This window comes from Bubalus bubalis, chromosome X (assembly GCF_019923935.1).
Source record: "Bubalus bubalis isolate 160015118507 breed Murrah chromosome X, NDDB_SH_1, whole genome shotgun sequence".
NCBI classification, from domain to species: domain Eukaryota; kingdom Metazoa; phylum Chordata; class Mammalia; order Artiodactyla; family Bovidae; genus Bubalus; species Bubalus bubalis.
Window position 1 is genome coordinate 75,361,589 of NC_059181.1, and position 27,828 is coordinate 75,389,416.

The 27,828-nt window shown below is 36.4% G+C and overlaps 1 protein-coding gene across 3 annotated transcripts in view; it reads left to right on the top strand.

Moving 5' to 3' along the window:
- APOOL (apolipoprotein O like) overlaps positions 1 to 27,828 on the top strand; it is a 103,271-nt gene that overhangs the window by 63,405 nt on the left and 12,038 nt on the right. For 2 of the 3 annotated variants that reach the window (XM_006065023.4, XM_006065025.4), the window contains 6 exons: positions 10,684 to 10,803; positions 14,320 to 14,374; positions 16,706 to 16,804; positions 24,640 to 24,731; positions 27,192 to 27,299; positions 27,483 to 27,594. In XM_006065023.4, the coding sequence (XP_006065085.1) occupies positions 10,684 to 10,803; positions 14,320 to 14,374; positions 16,706 to 16,804; positions 24,640 to 24,731; positions 27,192 to 27,299; positions 27,483 to 27,594 (586 nt within the window). Of the gene's footprint in view, positions 1 to 10,452; positions 10,598 to 10,683; positions 10,804 to 14,319; positions 14,375 to 16,705; positions 16,805 to 24,639; positions 24,732 to 27,191; positions 27,300 to 27,482; positions 27,595 to 27,828 lie in introns of those variants that run through there. The other variant, XM_006065024.4, reaches the window with a different exon arrangement.

Below are 27,828 nucleotides of genomic sequence, written 5' to 3' on the forward strand. Positions count from 1 at the left end.
AAACCCTATACCCATTATCATCACTTCAATTTCACTCTTTCCTAAGCCCCTGGTCTAATCTACTTTCTGACGAAAGTAGATCAATGCCGATGCCAGACATGACATATAAATAGAATTATATGATTCTAAAGGTCATAATATATGACCTTTTGTTACTGGCTTCTTTCAATTACCAAAATGTTTTCGAGTTTCATCCATGTTATAGAATGTATCATTATGTAGTTTCTTTTTATTGATGAGTAATAGCTTACTCCTTGGAAGAAAAGTTATGACCAACCTAGATAGCATATTGAAAAGCAGAGACATTACTTTGCCAACAAAGGTCCGTCTAGTCAGTGCTGTGGTTTTTCCAGTGGTCATGTATGGATGTGAGATTTGGACTCTGAAGAAAGCTGAGCACCGAAGAATTGATGCTTTTGAACTGTGGTGTTGGAGAAGACTCTTGAGAGTCCCTTGGACTGCAAGAAGATCCAACCAGTCCATTCAGAAGGAGAACAGCCCTGGGATTTCTTTGGAAGGAATGATGCTAAAGCTGAAACTCCAGTACTTTGGCCACCTCATGTGAAGAGTTGACTCATTGGAAAAGGCTCTGATGCTGGGAGGGATTGGGGGCAGGAGGAGAAGGGGATGACAGAGGATGAGATGACTGGATGGCATCACTGACTCGCTGGATGTGAGTCTGAGTGAATTCGGGGAGTTGGTGATGGACAGGGAAGCCTGGCGTGCTGTGATTCATGGGGTCACAAAGAGTCAGACACGACTGAGTGACTGAACTGAACTGAACTGAATACTTCATTTTGAAAATACAGCGAATATTTTTCCATGTATCAGCTGATAGATATTTGGGTTATTTTCACTTTGGGACTATTATGGCTGATGTTGCTATGACCTTTGGTGTATAAATTTTGTGTCAACATTTACTTTCATTTCTCTTGGGTATAGACCTAGGAATGGAATTTCTGGTCCATATAGTAAATCAGCTTTCACTTTTTGAGGAAGTGCCAGGCTGTTTTCCAAAGCAACTACACCATTTTATCTTCTCACCTGCAGTATATTAAGGTTCCAGTTTTTCCACTTATTTACCAGTCCTTGTTATTGTATGCTTTTTTTGATTGTAGCCATCCTAGTGGGGATTTTGATTTGCATTTCTGTAATAAGTAATAATGTCAAGCATTTTTTCATCTGCTTGCTGATAATTTGTACATCTTTGAAGAATTGTCTATTCAGATTCTTTGTCATTTTTTAAATTGGGTAATTAGCCTTTTTATTGCTGAATTGCAAGTTCAGAATATATATAGTTTATATATTCTAGATACAAGTTCTTTATGAGACATATGATTTGTAAGTATTGTCTATGGTTTGTCCTTTTACTATATTGATATCATTTGCAACACAAGTTTTTAATTTTGATGAAGTCCAACTTATTTTTATTTTTTTAGTTTTGTTGCTATTGCTTCTAATGTTGTATACAAGAAATCATTGCTTAACCCAAAATCATGAAGATTCACCTTTATGTTTTCTTTTAAGAGTTTTATAGTTTTAGCTCTTATAGTTATTTACATGATCCATTTTGCATTAATTTTTTGTCTGTGGCATGATGTTAGGATCCAACTTTGTCCTTTTGTGAGTTTTCAGGTGTCCATGTACTATTTATAGAAAATACTATTTTTACTCCATTGAATTTTCTTTGTTCTTTTGTTGAAAATCAGTTGACTATAAATGCATGGGTTCATTTCTAGACTCAAAATTCTATTCCATTTGTATATATGTCTATCCCTATAGCTATAACACACTATCATTTTGTAACAAGTTTTGAAATTGGGGACTACATGTCTTCTAACATTTTTCTTCTTTTTCAAGATTGTTTTGGCTATTCTGGGTTCCTTTCACATCTGTATGAATTTAGCATAAAATTTTTATTTTTATGGGGAAAAAAGGCAATTGGAATTTTCAAAGTGAAATCTGTGGATCAATTTGGGAAGTAATTGGCATTTTAACAATATTAACTTTCTAATCCAAGAACTTGGGATATCTGTGATGCCTTCTATTTATTTACATCTTCTCTATTTCTTTCAACATTTTTTACAGGTTTTGGTGTACAAGTCTTACACTTCTTTGTTAAATTTATTCCTAAGGATTTTATTTTTTGATGTTTTAAATGGAATTGCTTTCTTAATTTCATTTTCAGATCATTTATTGCTAGTATATAACAATACAGTTGATTTTTGTGCATTGATATTTTATCCTGCAGCCTTGTAGAATTTATTTGTTGTAGGGATTATGCTGGGTTTGTTAGGATTTTCTGTGTACAAGATCATGTCATCTGTGAATAGAGAGAGTTTTATTTATTCCTTTCAGGTTTATTGTCTTCTATTTCTTATTCTTGCCTGAATGCACTGACTAGAACCTCCAGTAAAATGTTGACTAGAAGTATTAAGAGTGGCATTTTTTATGTTGCTGATGTAAGGGAATAAACAATCAGTCTCTTACCATTAAGTAAGATTTAGCTGTTGGAATTTTGTGTTAGCATATTCTGTATATTAGTCCTTTGAAACTTCCTGAGAGTTTCAGTTCCTGAAATGGCACAGGGTGTGCTCAATTTTTATATATTTTCATTTGTGCTTGAAAATATTATGTATTTTACAGTTGTTCAATTCTTTGTGTTACATGTGTCCATGAGACCAGGAGTCAATAGAGTTTTTTTCTTTAAAAAGCCTTATAGTAAATATTTTAAACATACGCATCTCTGTCACACCTTCTTAATTATTGTTGTAGCACAAAAGCAGCCACAGACAATGTATTAATGAATGAGTATAGCTGTGATTCAGTAAAATTTGAGTTACATAAACAGGTGACTGGTCCACAGGTTGTCATTTGCCCATTTCTGCTCATTACTATTTTTTAAATCTTCTTTTGATAACCCATCATAGATAATAAGTTAAACTCCCTCTGTGATGGTGATTTTGCCTGTTTTTCCTTGTTTCATTAATTTTGAGAATATATTAATAGATTCATACAAGTTTAAGAAAGTAATCTCTCTTATTTAAACTTTTGGCCTTAATATAGGCACTTTATCTCTAGTAGTGGTTTTTGTCTTAAAATCTATTTATCCTAATATTCATATAACTTATAGTACCTTTCTTTTGGTGGCTGTTTGCCCAATATGTATTTTTTTATTCCTGTTTTTCCCCTGACTTTTCTAAGTAGTTGTTTTAGGAATGTCTCATATAAAAAGCATGTGACTGTATTTTGTAAATACACTCTTTTTGTCTTTGACTTTTAACTAGATCATTTTTACCATTTGCATTTACTATAATTTTTAATATCTTTGGAATTTTTTATATCAAGTTTTTGTGGGTTTTGTTACCTCTTCTTATTTCTTTGCTTTATGTTTACACTTAATTTTTTTCTATAACAGAATTTGTTGACTCTACCTTCTTTTTATTTTCTTTATTGGTCACCCTAGAAATTTTAACCTGTGTTCACATCTTTTTATTTTATTTTACTTTTTAACTTTACAATATTGTATTGGTTTTGCCATATATCAACATACATCCACCACAGGTATACACGTGTTCCCCGTCCTGAACCCTCTTCCCTCCTCCCTCCCCGTACCATCCCTCTGGGTTGTCCCAGTGCACCAGCCCCAAGCATCCAGTATCATGCATCGAACCTGGACTGGCGACTCGTTTCATATATGATATTATACATATTTCAATGCCATTCTCCCAAATCATCCCACCCTGTCCCTCTCCCACAGAGTCCAAAAGACTGTTCTATACATCAGTGTCTCTTTTGCTGTCTTGTATACAGGGTTTTTGTTACCATCTTTCTAAATTCCATATATATGCGTTAGTATACTGTATTGGTGTTTTTCTTTCTGGCTTACTTCACTCTGTATAATAGGCTCCAGTTTCATCCACCTCATTAGAACTGATTCAAATGTATTATTTTTAATGGCTGGGTAACACTCCATCATTTCAGTCTCATCATTATATTCACCCCCCATCCAAACAATACTAGAAACTGAGAACATTTTAATTTCTGTCATCCCTTCCTAACTTACGTGTGTGTGTGTGTGTGTGTGTGTGTGCACGCTTAGTCATGTCTGACTATTTGAGACCCCATGAACTGTAGCCTGCCAGGCTCCTCTGTCCATGGAATTTTTCAGGCAAGAATACTGGAGTGGGTTGCCATTTTCTGCTCTAGGAGATCTTCCTGACCCAGGGATTGAACCCTCATCTCCTGCATTGGCAGGTGGATTCTTGACCACTGCACCACCTGGGAAGCCTTTCCTAATTTATACTACCTTCAGGGATATAGTTCTTTTTTTAAATACATGCATACAATTATTATGGTATATTTTCATTGTTTCAGTTTTACTCACGTATCTACAACTTTCTTTGCTAATGATTCTTTCTTCTATCACAGACCTTCTCAATGGGAACATTTTTCTTCTACCTTAAGTACATGATTTGAAATTTCCCACTGAACGTCATTTCGTTTCAAACTATCTTGGATTTTGTCTGTCTGAATGTGTTCTTACTTCTCCCCTCATTTTTGAAACAAAGATATTCTACTGAATATATAATTCTCAGTAAAGTTACTTTTTTAGCACATTGAAGATATTATATTATGCTTTCCAGTGTTGTTTTTCATAATTTTATCTAATTTTTATTCATTTGAAGGTAATCTGTTTTTTCTATCTGGTTTTCTTTTTAATACCCGCTCTTTGTTCTTGGCATTATGGAGTTTCACTATTGTTTGTCTAATTGTGGACCACTTTTTATTTATCCTGTTTGGGATATGTTGCATTTCTGAACTTGTCAAGTGTTTGTAAGTTCTAGAAAAATCTTAACCATTCTCTTTAAATATTACTTCTGCCCCAATCTTTCTCCTTTCTTTTGGAACTCTGATTAGACCTAAGTTGATAGTTCTCAATCTATTGTACATACCACTTTCATATTTTTTTCATTTCTTTGCATAACAATTTCTTTCAGGACTACTAGTTCACAAAATCCGTCAGAAGCTCTAAACTGTTTCTGATCTATCAAAACTTATCGACTGACTTCTTTAAGTTTTAATCTCCAGTTCTAGAAGTTAGTTCTCTTTCACTTTATTTTCCTTAGCTTTGGTAATTTTTGTAGTGAGAGAGTCATTTCCTAGGCAGGTTGATAAGGAGTCTAGGGGTCCCCAAGCAGAGAGGGGTCTGGAATTCTCAAGGAGGAAGGACAAACTTTTTTTCCTTCTCTGCATTCCTTAGGATTATATAACAATAATGTATCCTGCTTGAGGATAGTCTCTGGATTAAACCTTCTGGCTAATTCTGTTATCTTAAAATGTAAATTATGAGAGTAGGTCTGGTGAGGTCTTTATAACCTCAAGACATTCTTTGGATTCATTGTAGAGTATATAACTTCATTGCTAACACTAGCAAGCGGGTACTCTTTCTGCCCCCTTCTGATGCCTATGTCAGAAGCTTTCTCTATCTCCTTTATACTTTAATAGAACTTCATTACACAAAAGCCCTGAGTGATCAAGCCTCGTCTCTGGCCCTAGATTGAATTCTTCTCCTCCCGGGGCCAAGAATCCCGGTGTCTTCACGTGATTCAACAACAACCTTTCAGTAGTCTCTAGCTTTAAACTCAAATTTCCCCTTTTATTTCTCTAAATGTAAAAACATATGTTGTTGTTGTTCAATCACTGAGTTCTGTCCAACTCGTTGCGACTGCAAGGAATGGAGCATACCAGACTTCACTGTCCTTCACTCCATCTCCTGGAGTTTGCTTAAGCTCATGTCCATTGAGTCGGTGATGCCATCCAACCATCTCATTCTCTGTCACCCCTTCTTCTCCTGCCCTCAGTCTTTCCCAGCATTAGGGTCTTTTCCAATGAGTCGGCTCCTCTCATCAGGTGGCCAAAATATCAGAGCTTCAGCTTAAGCATCAGTACTTCCAATGAATATTCAGGGTTGATTTCCTTCAGGGTTGACTGGTTTGATGTCCTTGCTATCTGAGGTATTCTCAGGAGTCTTCTCCAGCACCACAATTTGAAAAATAAAAACAATTATTTGGCACTAAGCCTTCTTTATGGTACAACTCTCCCATCTGTACATGAATACTTGAGAAACCATAGCTTGAACTATATGGACCTTTGTCAGCAAAGTGATGTCTCTGCTTTTTAATGTCTAGGTTTGTCATAGCTTTTCTTCCAAGGAGCAAGTGTCTTTTAATTTCGTGGCTATGGTCACCATTCACAGTGATTTTCAAGCATAAGAAAATATAATCTGCCACTTTTCCACTTTTTCCTTATCTATTTGCCATGAGAATCAATATTGCTGGGAGAAATATCAATAACCTCAGATATGCAGATGACACCACCCTTATGGCAGAAAGTGAAGAACTAAAGAGCCTCTTGATGAAAGTGAAAGAGGAGAGTGAAAAAGTTGGCTTAAAGCTCAACATTCAGAAAAATTCATTAAGATCATGGCATCTGGTCCCATCACTTCATGGCAAATAGATGGGGAAACAGTGGAAACAGTGGCTGACTTTATTTTGGGGGGCTCCAAAATCACTGCATATGGTGATTGCAGCCATGAAATTAAAAGGCACTTACTCCTTGGAAGAAAAGTTATGACCAACCTAGGCAGCGTATTCAAAAGCAGAGACATTACTTTGCCAACAAAGGTCCGTCTAGTCAAGGCTATGGTTTTTCCAGTGGTCATGTATGGATGTGAGAGTTGGACTATAAAGGAAGCTGTATGCCAAAGACTTGATGCTTTTGAACTGTGGTATTGGAGAAGACTCTTGAGAGTTTGGACTGCAAGGAGATCCAACCAGTCCATCCTGGGGGAGATCAGTCCTGGGTGTTCATTGGAAGGACTGATGTTGAAGCTGAAACTCCAATACTTTGGCCACCTGATGTGAAGAGCTGACTCATTTGAAAAGACCCTGATGCTGGGAAAGATTGAGGGCAGGAGTAGAAGGGGCCGACAGAGGATAAGATGGTTGGATGACATCACCGACTGATGGACATGTATATGGGTAGACTCTGGGAGTTGGTGATGGACAGGGAGGCCTGGTGTGCTGCAGTTCATGGGGTCGCAAAGAGTCGGACATGACTGAGCGACTGAACTGAACTGAACTGAAAGGGACCAGATGCCTGCCATGCCGTGAATTTAGTTTTTTGAATGTTGAATTTTAACCTATCTTTTTAACTCTTTTCTTTGAACCTCATCAAGAGGTTTTTTTAGTTCCTCTTTGCTTTCTGCCATTATAATGGTATCATCTGCATATCTGAGATTTTTGATATTTCTCCTGGCAAACTTGATTACAGCTCGTGATTCATCCAGCCTGGCATTTCATATGATGTAATCTGCATATAAGTTAAATAAGCAGTATAACAATATACAGCCATGCAATACTCCTTTCCCAATTTTGAACCAGTCCATGTTCTATGTCCAGTACTAACTATTGCTTTTTGACCTGCATACACGTTTCTGAGGAGATGGGTAAGGTGGTCTGGTATTCCCATCTCTTTAAGAATTTTCTGCAATTGTGATCCACACAATTAAAGGCTTTGGCATAGTCAATAAAGCAGAATTAGATATTTTTCTGGAATTCTCTTGCTTTTTCTATGATCCAACAGATGTCAGCAATTGGGGTTCTGGTTCTTCTGCCTTTTCTAAATCCAGCTTGTACATCTGGAATTTTTCAGTTCATGTACTGCTGAAGTCTAGGTTGAAGGATTTTGAGCATTCCCTTGCTAGCATGCGAAATTAATGCAGTTGTACGATAGTTTGAGCATTCTTTGGCATTGTTTGTCTTTGAGATTGGAATGAAAACAGACCTTTTCCAGTCCTATAGCCATTGAGGAGTTTTCAAAATTTATTGGCATATTGAGTGCAACACTTTAACAGCATCATCTTTTAGGATTTTAAATAGTTCTGCTGGAATTTCATCACCCTCACTAGCTTTGTTTGTAGTAATGCTTCCTAAGGCCCGCTTGACTTCATGTTCTAGGATGTCTGGCTCTAGGTGAGTGATCACAACATCATGGTTATGCAGGTCTTAAGGCTTTTATATAGTTCTTCTGTGTATTTTTGCTACCTCTTCTTAATCTCTTCTGCTTCTGTTAAGTCCTTACCATTTCTGTCCTTTGTAGTGGCCATCTTTGCATGAAATATTCCCTTGATATCTCCAATTTTCTTGAAGAGATATCTAGTCTTTCCCATTCTATTGTTTTCGCCTATTCTTTTCATTGTTAGCTTAGGAAGGCTTTCTTACCTCTCCTTTCTACTCTCTGGAACTCTGCATTCAGTTGGGTATGTTTTTCCCTTTCTAATTTGCCTTCAGCTTTTCTTCTTTTCTCAGCTGTTTGTAAGACCTCCTCAGACAACCATTTTGCCTTCTTGCATTTCTTTTTCTGTGGAATGATTTTGGTCACCACCTCTTGTACAATGTTATGAACCCCCCCCCATAGTTCTTCAAGCACTCTTATCAGATCTAATACCTTGAATCTATGTGTCATCCCCACTGAATAATCATAAAGAATTTGATTTAGGTCATACCTGAATGATCTAGTGATTTTCTCTACTTTCTTCAATTTAAGCCTGAAGTTTTCAATAAGGAGCTCATGATCTGAGCCACAGTCAGCTCCTGGTCTTGTTTTTGCTTCTCCATCTTTGGCTTCAAAGAATATAATCTGATTTTGGTATTGACCATCTGGTGATATCCATGTGTAGAGTCATCTCTTGTGTTGTTTGAAGAAGTGTTTGCTATGACCATTGTGTTCTTGTAGCAAAACTCTATTAGCTTTTGCTCTAGTTCATTTTGTACTCCCAAGGCCAAACTTGCCTATTACTCCAGGTAACTCTTGACTTCCTACTTTTGCATTCCAATCCCCTATTGTGAAAAGGACATCTGTTTTTTGTTTGTTTGTTTGTTTTTTATGTTAGTTCTAGGTTAGATCTTCATATAACCATACAACTTCAGTTTCTTCAGCATTAGTGGTTGAGGCATAGATTTGGATTACTGTGATATTGAATGGTTTGCCTTGTGAACAAGCTGAGATTATTCTGTCATTTTTGAGATTGTACCCATGTACTGCATTTTGGAATCTTGTCACCAAATACGGATGGGTCATGGTTGAGAGTTCTGGAAAAATGTTGTCCAGTGGAGAAGGGAATGGCAAACCACTTCAGTATTGTTGCCTTGAGAACCCATGAACCTATGAAAAGGGAAAAATATATGACTCTGGATGATGAGCACCCCAAGTTGGTAGGTGTACAATATGCTACTGAGGAAGAGCAGAGAAATAGCTCTAGAAAGAATGAATTGTCTGAGCTAAAGCAGAAATGATGATCAGGTATGAATGGGTATGGTGTTGAAAGTAAATTCCAATCCTGTAGACAAAAAATGGTACATAGGAACCTGGAATGTTAGGTTCATGAATCAAGGCAAATTGGACATGGTCAAGGAGGAGATGGCAAGAGTGAACATCAACATTTTAGGAATCAGTGAACTAAAATGAACAGGAATGGGCAAATTTAATTCAGATGACCATTTTATCTACTACTGTGGGCAAGGATCCCCTTAGAAGAAATGGAGTAGCCCTTATTGTCAACAACAAAAAAAATACATGTATTTGATATCATGTGTTCTAGTGTTGACATTTTTGTGGCTCTGATTCTGCTCTTTGTTGTTTCTGCTAGCTCTTGTCAAGATCCTTTCTAATTTTGCTTCTTTGAATTTTTTAAATTTTTCAAAATTGTGGTTTAATATTTCATAGAACTTTATCTGTTATAATTCTTTGAAGTCTGCGTAGCTTCCTCCAGAGAGGATCTGTTCATTTGCATCTGCCACATATCTGTGGGGGATACCAGCCTGGGAGCACACTACATGTATACTTGATTTGAGATTTCTTAAATTATTGAGATAGTTTTGTGCTGTAGTTTATGAGTTCTCACTTGTGATTGCCAATTCTTAGGAAATGTTCTTTCTTCTCTATTCAGTGACCAATCTTTGAGACAATCAGTTATCTTAACAGTCCCTTACAGTGAAATGTTTATTTCTAGCTCAACCTTAATTTGGGATACAGCACCTTGAGATGCCAGTTTTTAAATGGTCTCCAGTAAGATTGCCCACCTCAAGCTCATTCTGGGTTTTGTTTTCTGAATCCATACTCCAATAACCATCTGTTTCACAGCCAATGACATCAAGGTAAAAGCTGGTTTTGTTGTTCATCTCTGCATTTTTGCCTTCACTTAATGTCTGGCTTTTGAATAGTCTTTATAAACAGGTTACCAGGTTATTCCTGCATTTAAGATGGTTTACAATATATTTTGGTCTTCCCAGGTGGCGTTAGTGGTAAGGAATTTGCCTGCCAATGCAGGAGACGTAGGAGATGCAGACTCGATCCCTGGGTCAGGAAGATCCCCTGGAGGAGGGCATGGCAACACACTCCAGTATTCTTTCCTGGAAGAGCCTGGAGGGCAACATAGTCCATAGGGTCGCAAAGAGTCGGATGTGACTGAAATGACCTAGCACACATGCGAAATATATTTTATCAGCATTTTTCAGTTGTTTTCAGTAGCAAGGTTGGTAAGGATTCTTATCCTGCCATATGCTAGAAAAAAGAAGTCCAGCTATTTTATATTTTTGACATGAACTTTTTCCCTTCTAGCTCCCCATATATACTGCACCACCGCTCCAGTCTAAATATGTTGAAGAGCAGCCTGGTCATTTACAAATGGGCTTTGCATCCATTCGCACTACAACCGGTCGTTATATTGGCTGGTGCAAGGTAAGTGAATTCTGATAGTGGTTTAATATCAGAGGGTTCTCATTTGTCTTACATAACAGTTGTTCCAGTTATCCACTGATGTGTAACAAACTTCCCCAAAACTTAATGGTTTAAAATGGTAACTATTCTAACTCATGATTTTGTAAGTCAGAAATTTAATCGTACTTCAGATAGCTGATTCTTCTGTCGCATATGTTATTGACAAAGGTCACTCAGTGATATTCGTCAGGTGAATGGATTGATCTAGAGGGTCCAAGACAACTTCATTCTCATCGCTGGTACCTTATCACAGATGGCTAGAAGGCTGGGCTCAGCTGGGAATGTTGACTGAAGCATCTATACCCAGCCTCAGATAGTCAGATAACTTATATGTACAGTTCAGGGCTTCTAGAGAAAATGTTACAAGAAGCCGTAGTCACAATTCACCAACCTATCTTAAGATATCCAGGAAGGTTACTTGTACAATACTTTGTTGTTAAATAAAGTCACTAAGGCCAACCCAGTTTTTATGAGAGAGGAATTAGATGCCATCTCTCAGTATGAGTAGCAGCAAAAAATTTGTGGCCATATATAATGTACTCTACCACTACTGCGTAGATTAAAGAAGTTCAACAAGCATTTATGTCACATGGCATGTACAAAACATTGTTTGAGTTTTTACATGAAGTTCTGAGGTTATGTCTGCATTGTTCCTTATTTGACTAAGTAAAATGTTCACATATTGGGTTTGGTTCATAAGACATTTCCGACTATAGTCATCTATTGGGCAAAATAGAATTCACCTTATTTTAATACTTAGCTTTGAATCGACACTATCCAGGAGTAGAATGGTGGAATAAGCTAGTACATTACTGTTGTTTCATTATCACATCCACATAGATGTGTGCTAACATCAACATTTCCAGTATCAGTGTCATAGTGATAATGTTGGTACTATTATTTTAATCATTGTGACCTAATAACCACACAACTTTCCCTCAAATCTAACCTATCCAATTGTGAGCCCCTGTGCCTTTTTTGTTTCTAATCCATTCTTTTTAGAAAGAAAATTCTAATGTTCTTAAATAGCAAATCTTTGAACTATGGTCATTTCAGCTGGCATTTCAAACATCTGATGAATATATGGTGTTTTATTTTATGCCTGTCAAACAATTCTGATGGACTTTTAATACACTCTTAATAGTTTGACTAGTTGTACTATAGTTTGGTCTTAGCAAGAAATAGCTTAACTAATAAGGTCTGAATCATGCCCCTGAGGCTATATGTCAACATCTGGATGATTCAGACTGAAGTCTCTTGAGAGCTCATTTTCCATCGTGTCCTCAAAGTCATTTTCAGTGAGGGAAATTGTTCCTGAGAGATCTTTCAATTGCTATTGTTACCGTCACCCAATTTAAGACCAAAAGAACTTTTTATTCTGTTAATATGCTGAACTGAATAAGTTGAAGGAGGGTGCTTTAAAATGCATTTCATCTTCAATGTAAACATTTCCTCTCTAATTTTCTCTTAAAAATAATCTATTCTCTAAAAATTACCTCTGACTCAAATTACATTCTGCATTAAACTTAGAATCATGGAGGGCAAATTCATTTTCTACTCCTATTCCTTAGTGTTTTGAAATTCAGGTAGCAGTGACCTCCAGTGGTAAAAGTGAATTCCTAAACACAGCTAAGGAAAATTTCCCAAAAGAAGTGACTAGTTTTCTTCCTCAACAGTTACATGATTCCCAATCAACTGGTCTGTAAGTATTATAACTTTGAAGGTAACATTTTCTCAAGAGACAATACCTAAAGAGAAATAGCTCAGTGGCAATTAAGGTACCTGTTGGTTTGTACAGCTTTAAAACACAATGAACATGTTCTGCACCTGATCATCATGAATGTATCTGAGACAAAGTTACTAATACTTTGTCAATAGCAATAACTTATTTCTTTCTTATTTAATGTAATTATTTCTGTTTTCTTTTCTTTGAAAATCTTTTGTTGTTGTTTTCTTTTGTTGTTTTTATTCCATGATTTCATAGCATCTAGTTCATAGAAGGAGACTATATTTACATTGTGTTTTGTAGTTCCATTGATAGAGTACAGCATGACAATGGGCAATTGATACTGGTAAATTATACCATACCTTCATTTTTCTTCTGATGTAATTGAGATAATACCTGTTTAAAAAAATGTGTGTAACAATATTTCCTGTATTAAAATATAAACAGGTAAAAGAAGTAATTTAATTTAAAGCTTTAATCCCTCCAATGGGTTAATATGATGTTGATTTGCAGAGAATTTATGTTCCTATTGAAAAACTGTGTAGGATGATTTCTATCCTAAGATAAATGTCTTATTTATTTTTCTAATGCATACTATAAAACTCAACATTCAAAAAACTAAGATCATGACATTCGGTCCCATCACTTCATGGCAAATAGATGGGGAAACAATGGAAACAGTGACAAACTTTATTTTCTTGGGCTCCAAAATCACTGCAGATGGTGACTGCAGCCATGAAATTAAGACATTTGTTCCTTGGAAGAGAAGCTATGACAAATCCAGACATCATATTAAAAGCAGAGACATTACTTTGCTGACAAGGTCCATATAGTCAAAGCTATGGTTTTTCCAGTAGTCATGTATGGATGTGAGCGTTGGACTATAAAGAAAGCTGAGCACTGAAGAATTGATGCTTTTGAACCGTGGTGTTGGAGAAGACTCTTTAGAGTCCCTTGGACTGCAAGGAGACCCAACCAGTCAATCCTAAAGGAAGTCAGTCCTGAATATTCATTGGAAGGGCTGATGCTAAAGCTGAAACTCCAATACTTTGGCCACCTGATGCAAAGAACTGACTCATTTGAAAAGACCCTGATGCTGGGAAAGATTGAAGGTGGGAGGAGAAGGGGACAACAAAGGATGAGATGGTTGGATGGCATCTCTGACTCAATAGACATGAGTTTGAGCAAGTTCCGGGAGTTGGTGATGGACAGGGAAGCCTGGCGTGCTGCTGTCCACAGTATCCCTAAAGTCGGACGCAACTGAGCTACTGAACTGAACTGAATGCACACTAAGAAAAAGGGAGGTGAAGCACTTTGTTTAGGCTTTTTGTTGTTTTCTCCACAAATCATTAATGTTGTTGCTGTTAAATTTTTATTAATCAGATGTTGCTTCTAGGCTGAAATGTACCTCTCTTCATGCTTTTTAAAAATTCCATTCATTTTTCTACACTGTCATAAAATAAGATGATAAATCTTTGTATTTCTGTAATAACTTTTCTGTGAGCTGCAATGATTATTTTCTAGGCATTACTTTACCCATTTATATGAGGAAAATAATAACATGTATTATCCATGTTAAATAGATGAAAAACAAGAAGAGAAGCTAAGTTCAAGAAGTGTCCTGATAGATAATAGAGAAGCTAAATTTATTTTGGTGAAATTTCATACACTCTCAGAGATGTGGGCTATTTGATCTAATTATCAACATCTTCAAAAATACAGATGTCCTTTTTCCCCTCCTTTTTACTTAGGGCGTTTATGTCTTTGTGAAAAATGGGATAATGGATACAGTGCAATTTGGAAAAGGTAGGTGAGTGAACCATCTATATTCAGAAATGTTCTATTGTCTTTTTAACTTGCAGGGTTTACATGTGAGAAAACATACCTGGAATGTTAATCATTATCATGTTTTACTAACTCAGAAGATACTCCATATAGCAGTTTATGACAATAATAAAGCAATGGTATACATTTTTTATTTAGCAATTATTATATGTTGAGGCACTATAATAAGCATTTTACATAATTTATCTAATTTAATTTTGTAGCAAACCTGTGAATGTTGGTATTATGCTGCTACTGCTGCTAAGTCACTTACTGATTTAGACAGCTCAATCAGGGTGTTGAATTCTCAAGGATCAGCAACCGTGTCTTATTTGAGTTCTGTAGCCCTTAGAATGCCTAACAGGGTTGCTGCTGCTGCTAAGTTGCTTCAGTCGTGTCCGACTCTGTGCGACCCCATAGACGGCAGCTCACCAGGCTCCCCCGTCCCTGGGATTCTCCAGGCAAGAACACTGGAACGGGTTGCCATTTCCTTCTCCAGTGCATGAAAGTGAACAGTGAAAGTGAAGTTGCTCAGTCGTGTCCGACTCTTAGCAACCCCATGGACTGCAGCCTACCAGGCTCCTCCACCCATGGGATTTTCCAGGCAAGAGTACTGGAGTGGGGTGCCATTGCCTTCTTCGTGTTGGTGTTATACTTACTCCCATTTTATAGATGACGAACCTGTAGTTTAGAAGGGTTAAGTGGATTACCAAGGTCACATAGCTAGTAAGTGGCAACACCTGGACTCAAACTGTTTTGGTTACAAAACCCATATTACATATTCATAAACCATAAACTAGAAATATATCTCCATTATTATTAGTTAGTTAAATAAGTACTGTTTGCTGTTAAAATGCATAGTAGTTTGCTACCTATTGCTCGGAAACAGTACTTCAGTCACCCTAGAATTTTTGAGCTAATGTTGGAAAACAATTGTATTTGACTTGTTAATTTGATAATAGAGTTTGGCAGCAGATATAGCTCCTTTCTTAGACTAAGTCAGTTGTCAAAATAAATGTGTGTTGGCGGTAGGGACAGAAAGATTAGCTAAAATCTTTAAATGTCGCTGATACTGATAACCTGTATATGTATCATCATATAATGTGTGTAGAGATTAATTCCAATTAATTCCAAGTTATATGCCTCATCAGCCTTGAGGAATATTAAATAAATGAAATCCATTAAATAATTATGATAGAAGAGTGTTTTTTGGGGTTGCATGGAACCAGAAACCATATAAACATATAAAAAAAAGTCAAGAAATCTGGACCTCTACCCACTCTCCGTCTACTTTTTGTCTGTACACTGACCATTGGTTTTAACTGAGAGCAACAACTACTCTGAGGTTACTGGGGATAGTGTGACAAGCAGAGTGTAGTAGCTGCATGTTTTACTAGACCCTTATTCAAAGTTCCTTAATAAAGTATCTATTTCAATTCTTTCTGTATCCTGCTGCTGCTGCTGCTGCTAAGTCACTTCAGTCGTGTCTGACTCTGTGTGACCCCATAGACGGCAGCCCACTAGGCTCCTCTGTCCCTGGGATTCTCCAGGCAAGAATACTGGAGTGGGTTGCCATTTCCTTCTCCAATGCATGAAAGTGAAAAGTGAAAGTGAAGTCGCTCAGTCATGCCCAACTCTTAGCGATCCCATGGGCTGCAGCCTACCAGGCTCCTCCATCCATGGGATTTTTCAAGCAAGAGTACTGGAGTGGGTTGCCATTGCCTTCTCCATTCTGTATCATACCATTGTTTAAATAGATAAGGCCAGAAGCATTTCCATTATTATACATACACAATCAGGAATTTATAGTAATCCATCTTAAGGTGTGCACTCTAGCATTATATTTCATTAAAGTGTAATAATCACCTCTATTAAGAAAACAAATGCTATTAAATAAGCTGTGGAAGGAAGATTTTTATTCTGTAGCAGGTAACTATTATAACTGGCTTTTTAAGTTGCTTCTCAAATCATTATTTTGTGTAGTTCTTTTTGTTGTTGTTTTTCAGTCACTAAGCCTTGTCCAGCTGTTTGCAACCCCATGGACTGTAGCCTGCCAGGCTCCTCTGTCCTTCACTATCTCCTGGAGTTTGCTAAAACTCATGTCCATTGAGCCAGTGATGCCATTCAACCATTTCATCCCCTTCTCCTTTTGTGTTTGATCTTTCCCAGCATCAGGATCTTTTCCAATGAGTTGGCTCTCAAGAATGTTTGAATCATCTGCTATTATCTTAGCAAATCTCTTAACTTTTCATCATACTAATATGAATGCCCAATTGTAAGTTATTCATATTAATTTTTAACTGATTTCTTGAGATGCATATGTATATCTGAAGAATCCACCTCGAGATTTTCTTCCAAAAATTGGAGTGATTACAGTTTCAGGATTGGCAGGCTTCATTTCAGCAAGAAAAGGTAAGGTTAAAATATATATATTCCCTCTTTCAATGCTATTATACTAATTTCTGAATTTTACTGCTACAGGAAAACCACATATCCCTTATTGAATATTAGTAGGATAGGCTAATGTAAAAAATTTTTAGATTCTATAGTACCGTGTGTTTACTTTACTTTCACAAAGACTTTTTTGTGTTTTTAGAAATATAGTGATTCAAAAAGAAGTCCAATATCATTAGTTATTAGGGAAATGCAAATTAAAACTACAGTGAGTGAGATGTATGATGAGAGTAACCTGGAAACTTGCAATACCATATGTAAAATAGATAGCCAATGGGAATTTGCTGTATGATTCAGGGAATTCTATAGCAATCTAGAAGGGTTCAATGGGGAGGGAGATTGGAGGGAGGCTCAGGAGGGAGGGGATATGGGTGCACCTATGGCTGATTCTTGTTGATGTTTGACAGAAAACAACAAAATTCTGTAAAGCAATTATCCTTCAATTAAAAAATAAATAATTTTTTTTTTCAAAAAGATACAGTGAGATAACAATACATACCTATTATAATAGCCAGGACATGGAAGCAACCTAGATGTCCATCAGCAGATGAATGGATAAGAAAGCAGTGGTACATATACACAATGGAGTATTACTCAGCCATTAAAAAGAATACATTTGAATCAGTTTTAATGAGGTGGATAAAACTGGAGCCTATTGTACAGAGTGAAGTAAGCCAGAAAGAAAAACACCAATACAGTATACTAATGCATATATATGGAATTTAGAAAGATGGTAACAATAACCCTGTATGCGAGACAGCAAAAGAGACACAGATGTATAGAGCAGTCTTTTGGACTCTATGGGTGGGGAGGGGGGATGATTTGGGAGAATGGCATTAAAACATGTATAATATTATATAAGAAATGAATCACCAGTCCAGGTTTGATGCAGGATACAGGAAGCTTGGGGCTGGTGCACTGGGATGACCCAGAGGGATGGTATGGGGAGGGAGGTGGGAGGGGGGTTCAGGATGGGGAACACATGTTCACCCATGGTGGATGCATGTTGACGTATGGCAAACCAATATAATATTGTAAAGTAAAAAAAAATAATAATAATAATAACAATTAAAAAATATCTCAAATTAAGAATGCTCATACAAAATATAGTTGAGAATGTAGAGCAACTAGCACTCTTGTACACTTTTGGTAGGAATACAAAATGAGATAGCCATTCTGGAAAATAGCCTGACAGTTTCTCATAAAGTTAAACATGTAATTACTATGAGATGCAGTATTCCCACTCTTGGGTATTTACTCTGGATAACCTGTACACTAATGTTTATAGTTGTCATTGTTGTTCATTCGCCCAGTCATGTCTGACTCTTTGTGATCCCATGAGCTACAGCATGCCAGGCTTCCCTGATATATTTATAGTAACTCCATTCATAGCCACCGAAAGCTGCAAACAACCTAAATGTCTTTCAACAGTGAACTAATCTATGGCACATTCATACAAAGGAATACTACTTAGGAACAAAAGGAATGAACCATTGACACGTACAACAATCTTGATGAATCTGAGTTAAAAAAGCCAGTCTTAAAAAGTTACACAATGTATGATTCCATTCATATTATTCTCAAAAAGGCAAAACTTTAGTGACAAAGAATAAGTCAGTGGTTCACAGGGGTTAGGAGTGGGGGAAAGGTGTGACTACAAAGGGATAGCATGAGATAATTTTTAGGAGTGATAGAACATATCCTGATAGTAGTGGTGGTTTCATGACTCTGTACATATATTAAAATGGATAGAACTGAACCCTCCCCAAAAGTTGAATTTCCCGCATGGTCATTTAAAAATAAAATTTGAAAAATATAGAGCAGTTCCTGTTAAAATTGTAATTTATCATTTTGTTTTTCATCTCTTAGATAACATTATTTTTGACAAGATCTTAATAATCTCTCGCTATTAAAAAAAATGATCTTGAAAATTTTACATTTATATAATAATGTATACTAACCACTCAAACTGCTTTTCTCTGCTTAGTTGTGAACACCCATATTTGGGGGACTATATTAAGAAATTGAGACAGAGATACTGATATATCTCAGAAAAAATTTATTCTCTCTTGGTCTCATCCTGACCAAGGTTGTTGGAACTGACATCAGCTAGCTGGGAATGGAGATTCTGAGGTAGACAACTCAATCACTACTCTCATTCAGCATATGAGGGTTAATATATTTCATTTCTTTTCATCTTTATACTCTGTATCTCTACCAACTTTGTCCTTCATTCCACTATACCACTTGTACAGAGAGAGTCCCCACAGCCATTTCCAGGTTAGATGGTTAGTTCAGAAGACTTAGAGGAGTCAACTTATAGTCATATCCATGGCTAAGATTTATTCCATTGAAAGGATGCAAAGTAAAATCAACAAAGAGAAAAGATACATCAGGCAAAGCTTAGAGGAAATGAATTACAAGCTTCCAGGAGTTTTCTCCCAGTAGAGTTGTGTAAGTCATGTGTGTATGCTCAGTCACTTCAGTCATGTCCAACTCTTTGTGACCCTAATGACTGTACTCCGCCAGGCTCCTTGTATAAGTCATAGTTCAGTTCAGTTCAGTTCAGTTCAGTTCAGTTGCTCAGTCGTGTCCGACTCTTTGCAACCCCATGAATTGCAGCACACCAGGCCTCCCTGTCCATGACCAACTCCCGGAGTTCACTCAAACTCAAGTCCATCGAATCGGTGATGCCATCCAGCCATCTCATCCTCTGTTGTCCCCTTCTCCTCCTGCCCCCAATCCCTCCCAGCATCAGAGTCTTTTCCATTGAGTCAACTCTTTGCATGAAGTGGCCAAAATACTGGTGTTTCAGCTTTAGAATCATTCCTTCCAAAGAACACCCAGGACCGATCTCCTTTAGAATGGACTGGTTGGATCTCCTTGCAGTCCAAGGGACTCTCAAGAGTCTTCTCCAACACCACAGTTCAAAAGCATCGATTCTTCGGTGCTCAGCTTTCTTCACCCTCCAACCCTCACATCCACACATGACCACTGGAAAAACCATAGCCTTGACTAGACAGAACTTTGTTGGCAAAGTAATGTCTCTGCTTTTGAATATGCTGTCTAGGTTGGTCATAACTTTCCTTCCAAGGAGTAAGCGTCTTTTAATTTCATGGCTGCAATCACCATCTGCAGTGATTTTGGAGCCCCCAAAAATAAAGTCTGATACTGTTTCCACTGTTTCCCCATCTATTTCCCATGAAGTGATGGGACCAGATGCCATGATCTTCGTTTCCTGAATGTTGAGCTTTAAGCCAACTTTTTCACTCTCCTCTTTCAGTTTCATTAAGAGGCTTTTTAGTTCCTCTTCACTTTCTGCCATAAGGGTGGTGTCATCTGCATATCTGAGGTTATTGATATTTCTCCCGGCAATCTTGATTCCAGCTTGTGCTTCTTCCAGCCCAGCATTTCTCATGATGTACTCTGCATAGAAGTTAAATAAGCAGGGTGACAATATACAGCCTTGACATACTCCTTTTCCTATTTGGAACCAGTCTGTTGTTCCATGTCCAGTTCTGTTTCTTCCTTACCTGCATATAGGTTTCTCAAGAGGCAGGTCAGGTCTTCTGGTATTGCCATCTCTTTCAGAATTTTCCACAGTTTATTGTGATCCACACAGTCGAAGGCTTTGGCATAGTCAATAAAGCAGAAATAGATATTTTTCTGGAATGCTCTTGCTTTTTTGATGATCCAGCAGATGTTTGCAATTTGATCTCTTGTTCCTCTGCCTTTTCTAAAACCAGCTTGAACATCTGGAAGTTCACGGTTCACATATAAGATGCACCTAATTCCTCCACTAATGAATTGTGACAGTACTTATGAGATGTTGTCAGTCAGAGAAGCTCATTAGAGACTGAGTGACCGAGGCTATTATTGGAGGCTAGTCATATAAACACTGTCTTTCTGGCATGTACCAAGACTCCAGACTCCCAGAAGGAAAGTATCAATAGTGGTTCAGCATAAACCATGTTATTTGTGAGAGCTGAACTATAAAGAAAGCTGAGCACTGAATAATTGGTGCTTTTCAACAGTGGTGTTGGTGAAGACTCTTGAGAGTCCCTTGGACTGCAAGGAGACCCAACCAGTCAATCCTAAAGGAAGTCAGTCCTGAATATTCATTGGAAGGACTGATGCTAAAGCTGAAATTCCAATACTTGGGCCACCTGATACGAATAACTGACTCATTTGAAAAGACCCTGATGCTGGGAAGGATTGAAGGCGGGAGGAGAAGGGGACAACAGAGGATGAGATGGTTGGATGGCATCACCGACTCGATGGGCATTAGTTTGAGTGAACTCCAGGAGTTGGTGATGGACAGGGAAGCCTGGCGTACTGTGGTCCATGGGGTTGTGAAGAGTCAGACACAACTGAGCAACTCAACTGAACTGAACCATTCTTGTGATTCAGGAAACAGTTTCTGTTAGTGTAGTGAACTACTACTTACCAGTCAGGTTTCCAGGTGCCAGCTAATTGCCAGTCTTGCAAGCATACCTTACTAATGGTAGCAGTCTTGGGCATATGTTAACTCTTTTCTGCACATCATTAAATAACTCTCATAAGCACATGGTGAATTTTGTATTTGCCCATCTTCCATCTCTGGTATGGAAATCTCTCTCAGTAGGAATTACTGCCTCCCCTCCTCACTTAAGCCCTTACTAAGCTGGTCAGTTCTCTGGTCAATAGGCATTTTGAGCGCCTTCCATTTATCCTCTGTCTCCCAATGCCAGTCATTATCTCCAAACTAAATTACATGTGGTTAGAACCAGCTGAACCACATGTCTGAACCAGCCTGGAGTTTGACATCAGATACATTATGGTTGGTTTACCCAGCTTTAGTCTTTAAAGTAGCCTCAACCCAAGTATACCTAATCACATATAAAACCTCTGTAAGTTATAAGAACATTCCAGCATTCTACTATAGCCCATGTATCTATCACAATAGATCTAACACTTTCTTTATAGATAATATTAATGGCTCCTTGTATCATAGTTTTTATTCTAACACTATATGCAACCTCTAATTGCATACATATTATAAATTATTTGTTAGGAAAGACATTGAAAACCAAGATCACCATATGTAACAATAAGACAAAGAATTCAATTTTAAAGGAAACTGGCCAAAGTGTATTACTCAGTTCTCATAATCCACTTGTAAGAGAAACTGTTCCTTAGGTCATCCACAATGACTCCAAAGTGTCAGAGCTAGAATAATCTAACCCAATATTTTTTTTTTTAAGTTACAGAGCTCAGTTTATAAGTAGGTAGTGAAATAAATATGGTGATTCTCAGGAAGCATTTTATTCAAAAATAAAATAGAGGAGGATAGCAAATATAAGAGTGTTTTGTACTCAGTATGGATAAATATTGTGAAACTTTTGTTTCAGTAGTGTGTGTGTGTGTGTGAGAAAGAGAAATAGAAAAAGACAAAGAAAGATAGGTCAAATTTGTTCTTCAATGTGAGTCATGGTCAAAAAAGTATGAAAGACGTTGGTTTAGTGTAATCATATAATGCTACAGATAGAGCTCTAGAGAAAGGAAATCATTCAATGATTGCATAGTACATATTATATAGCTAGTTAGTGACTATGTCTAGAGTCATTTCCTACTTATAGGAGTAGGGCAGTTGAACACAAATGCAATTCATTTTCTTGTAACCTGGCCTTTCATATCAAGTAAAGAAAGGATGAATGCAAATCTTTTTAATATTTAAATAATAAAGAATACATCTCGTGTGTACATATACACACAGAGAGAATGGAATATTATTACTCAGCCATAAAAAAAGAATGAAATAATGCCATTTACAGCAACATGGATGGACCTAGAAATTATCATAGTAAGTGAAGTAAGAGAAAGACAGGTATCATATGATATCACTTATATATGGAATCTAAATTATATAAACGAACTTATTTTAAAAACAAAAATAGAATCATAGACATAGAAAAACTTATGGTTGTCAAAGGGGATAGTGGGGATGAGAGAGGGAGGGAAATTAGGAGTTCGGGATTAACATATACACACTATTATATATAAACTAGATAAACAACAATGATATAACACAGGGAACTATATTCAATATCTTGTAATAACCAATAATGGAAAAGAATCTGAAAGAGAATATATATAACTAGATCACTTTGCTATACACCTGAAACTAACACAACATTGTAAATTAACCACACTTTCATTTTTTTCCATAGATATATATTCATATGAAAAAAAAAACAATAAATCCAAGCATATGTATGCATCATACACTAGACATTTGGATAGTTGATTAGAGAATGGTATACTATTCAATGTCAATCAATAAAGAAATGGTTATGCTTCAATTTTAAAATGGTTTTAAGAAGTATAGCAACTACAAAGAAAGTAAATAAAGAATAAAATAAGATGACACATAAAGGAAAAACTGCCACTTTCCAAGTTTAGGAGCAGCAGAAATTTGGCTGAGTCAAGGAAACCTATATTAAGAAATATTAGGTCAGTAAAATCAAGAACCAAACTACAGATACTAGGATAATAGTGAGCAAGACATATTTTAATATAATTATACCTTCTTTCCCAATATCACCAAAACAAGTCTATATCTAAAGGAAAGTAAAACTAAGGGTGGAAGCCGCCTACCTACCCACCTCCCTCAATGCTCAATCTATTGTAGACATGACTGTAGAAGGCCTCATTACTAATAGTCAAAGCCAGATAGAGAAATATTTCTTGTTTTACCTTCCCTAAACTGTGAAGTTGCCTGATATATTTTTCTGATATACCAGATAAACTGGTATATTTTACTGATATACCAGATAAACTGTCCAATTTTTAAACTGAGTTGTAAATTCTGTTCCAGAGAATAAAAGTACTTACCATAATTAGAAATTGCATCATCTATAATAGTTTCCCAGATCATATTTAGAGTCAAGTGTACCCACACAAGCATTTAAGATACATACTGTTTTGAACTAACAGTCTGTTTGAACTAAGCTACGGCTTAGAGTAGTGGGTTTCAAACTATTCTGTAGAATCTAGGGTTCCATGAAAGTGTTCAGTGGTGGTATGGGAATACTGGAAAAACCATGTAGGTAAGGCATGATATGAGCTTCACTTCCTCAGGCTAACTGGAGTAACTTCAAGTCCATAGATTTTATATATGAAGTTCCTAGTGAGGTTCTATTTGGAAGATTTTTTTTTTAAGAATTTTGCTACTTTAAACACTTTGAAAATGACTCCTAGATGCTTAATTAAGGCAATAGTGAAAATGAATGAATTATTAGAAATTACTTGCAGTTATTAAATTATTACTTCAGTATTCTAAAGCAATGACATGAAGGAGTTATGTACCTTTTAAAATCTTTATTAGTTAGCTGGATCATTTCAGCTTTCTAGAGACTTAGTAAAAAAAAAAAAGATATCTGAAAAGAGTCCATTTCAGTTTAACATGGTGTTACAAACTTGGAAAAACTGTGGCTACAACTCTGGGTTTATTAGGACATGAAAAAATACCTAGCTTTTAAAAAGAAGAAAATTATCAACCCCGTTTGTGTAGTTAATTATCAATGTTAGATTGAGAATACTTTTCTTAAATTGAATGTGACAACTAAGGGAGATTAATTGAACTGTAATACTTAAGGACATTTTAACTCTCATCTTGTTTGGTGTTTTTACCTAAAAAATAACTTAGCATAGATGGTGGCTTAAAGGGGAACAAAGAAAACATTAAAGTTCTAAAAGCATCAAGTGTCTGGCAGCATCTGTTTGGAGTTTAATAGTTTGTTTGAATGTTACAGGTTCTCGATTTAAGAGAATTGCTTATCCATTGGGATTGGCCACTTTGGGAGCAACTGTTTGCTACCCTGTTCAATCAGTAATAATTGCAAAGGTAAGCTCTTTTTAAGTGATAGCTTCATTTCAGTATTTGTTTAAATTCTCAGTGTGACAATATTTAAATGTCACACAGTACGTGTAACATTTAATTTTCAGGGAAATATAGTTGGTATTAACTCTGGTGGCAACTCTGTTGGCAAAATCACATTAGCATCTCAGCTTGTTAATGCCATTGTTAATTACATGATTATCACAAATAAATAGGATTAATTTGTTAAAATATAATTCAACAATATAAATGCTGGTTTGAGGATTAATGTACACGTGGCATTTCAGATCAGTGTGTAAAGAAAAGGTAGACTATTCAAGAAACGTGTTGGAATAATTGACATTTCAGAAAAATACTTTGACCTTTACCAAATATCATGCAAAAATATTGCAGGTGAAATAAAGATATAATGAGAAGATATAATGCTATAAAATATTAGAAGAGCAGAAAGGCATTTTTGTATAATCTTGAGATACGAAAGGCCTTCTTAAAACACAGCCAGAAGCCATGAAAGAAAAAAATAATGTATTTTGCTACATCAAAGTCATACATTTCTGTTGATCACGGTATACCATGTACAAAGTTAAAGGATAAATGAAAAACTGAGAAAGTTATTTGCACATATATAATACAGGACTAAATAATATCCTTCAATATATTAAAAGCTTCTGTAAATCAATAGGAAAACAATGAATGCCCTCTAAGAAAATGAAGAAAGTATATGAACAAACAATCCACAAAATAAGAAATATAAATGGCCTAATATATTAAAGATCTTCGTTTTCTGAATGTTGAGCTTTAAGCCAACTTTTTCACTCTCCACTTTCACTTTCATCAAGAGGCTTTTTAGTTCCTCTTCACTTTCTGCTATAAGGGCAGTGTCATCTGTATATTTGCAGTTATTGATCTTTCTCCCGGCAATCTTGATTCCAGCTTGTGTTTCTTCCAGTCCAGCGTTTCTCATGATGTACTCTGCATATAAGTTAAATAAGCAGGGTGACAATATACAGCCTTGACGTACTCCTTTTCCTGTTTGGATCCAGTCTGTTGTTCCATGTCCAGTTCTAACTGTTGCTTCCTGACCTGCATACAAATTTCTCAAGAGGCAGATCAGACTTTATTTTTCTGGGCTCCAAAAGCACTGCAGATGGTGACTGTAGCCATGAAATTAAAAGACGCTTACTCCTTGGAAGGAAAGTTATGACCAACCTAAATAGCATATTCGAAAGCAGAGACATTACTTTGCCAACAAAGGTTCGTCTAGTCAAGGCTATGGTTTTTCCTGTGGTCATGTATGGATGTGAGAGTTGGACTGTGAAGAAGGCTGAGTGCCAAAGAATTGATGCTTTGGAATTGTGGTGTTGGAGAAGACTCTTGAGAGTTCCTTGTACTGCAAGGAGATCCAACCAGTCCATTCTGAAGGAGATCAGCCCTGGGATTTCTTGGGAAGGAATGATGCTAAAGCTGAAACTCCAGTACTTTGGCCACCTCATGCGAAGAGTTGACTCATTGGAAAAGACTCTGATGCTGGGAGGGATTGGGGGCAAGAGGAGAAGGGGACAACAGAGGATGAGATGGCTGGATGGCATCACTGACTCGATGGATGTGAGTCTGAGTGAACTCCAGGAGTTGGTGATAGACAGGGAGGCCTGGCGTGCTGCGATTCATGGGGTTGCAAAGAGTGGGACACGACTGAGCAACTGATCTGATCTGATCTGATCTGATATTAAAGATGCTTAACTTCATCAGCAACCAAATAAATGCAAATTTAAAAGATCATTTAGATATTGATTTTTAGCCTTTCCATTTGACAAAGATTTAAAAGATTCATAACATTGCTGCTGAGAAATTGGGTTGGAAAATAGTTATATACTCTTGATGGGAGTGTAAATTGCTGTAGTACAGTGCTGAATTTCTGAAGGCAATGTGGCAATAGTATAAAAAATTAAAATGTATATCATCTTTAATGATATACCCAAGGAATTACCACAAGGGTATATGATCCCAGTTATTTGTGGAAGGGTGCTAATTACAGCATGGTTATAATTGCCTAAAGAAAAAAAAGGATGCCCATCATCAAGGGATTTGTTAAATCATAATGCTCATATGCCCATCAATAGGGGATTTGTTAAATGAATTATGATATGTTCATTATAGACTACAGACTTTGCAGCTATTAGAAGCAGATCTTCTGGTATATAAACTGATATGGAAACATCTCTGTGACATGTTGTTAAGCTTTTGAAAAAATCACACCTCCAAATAATATATATCGTGAGGCAAATAATTTTTTGTATAAGATATAGAAAATGAGGCTTTGTGTTATCATGTTCTAGAGACTTATAGCTTTACTGTTGATTCTGACCTGGTTTTTCATATAAAATACAAGACATAATTTTTTAAAATATTTGTTATTTTAACTTTTAAAAATTTATATTATTTGACTCACTTTTTTTTTTTAATTAGGTAGCTGGGAAAAAGGCATATGCTACAAGCCAGCAAATGTATGAAGCAGTTAAATCACTGTGGACAAAAAACAACAAAAAACTTCCTGAACATAAAGAAAAAACTAAGGTAGAATTTAAATGGACTAAAAACGTAGACTGTTTTGTTTAGGTGAATGTCCTAGACAGAGGTCAAGGATGGAATGAAAAAAGATGAAGGAATATACTACCTTGCATGCTATAATTTTTTAGGATATTTTATTGTTTTAGTAAAATGATTTACCTATGAAAGAAAAATCTTTTTGTTAAACAGCTAGGAAGCACTGATGAAACAGAAACACCTGCAGAAACAACTCACAACCTGAAACATTCAGTGCCTTTGCCAACAGAACTCAGCTCTGAAACAAAGACAAAATCTACATCAGGTTTGTTTGGAATAATTCATTTTTTAAATTATTTTCTTAAATAACTTTATAGTATTATAATTAGTAGTTTGAATTTATTTATGTGTTTTCATAAATGTTTTGTCCTCATATCTGTAGTCTGTGTGTCTTTTTAGGTTATGAGGTTCTCAATCAGGTAGAGGAAAATGTGTCTTTCTGGATTCTTCTAGTTATAGGCTATAACAATATGTCATATCTACATAGAAGAAATACCAG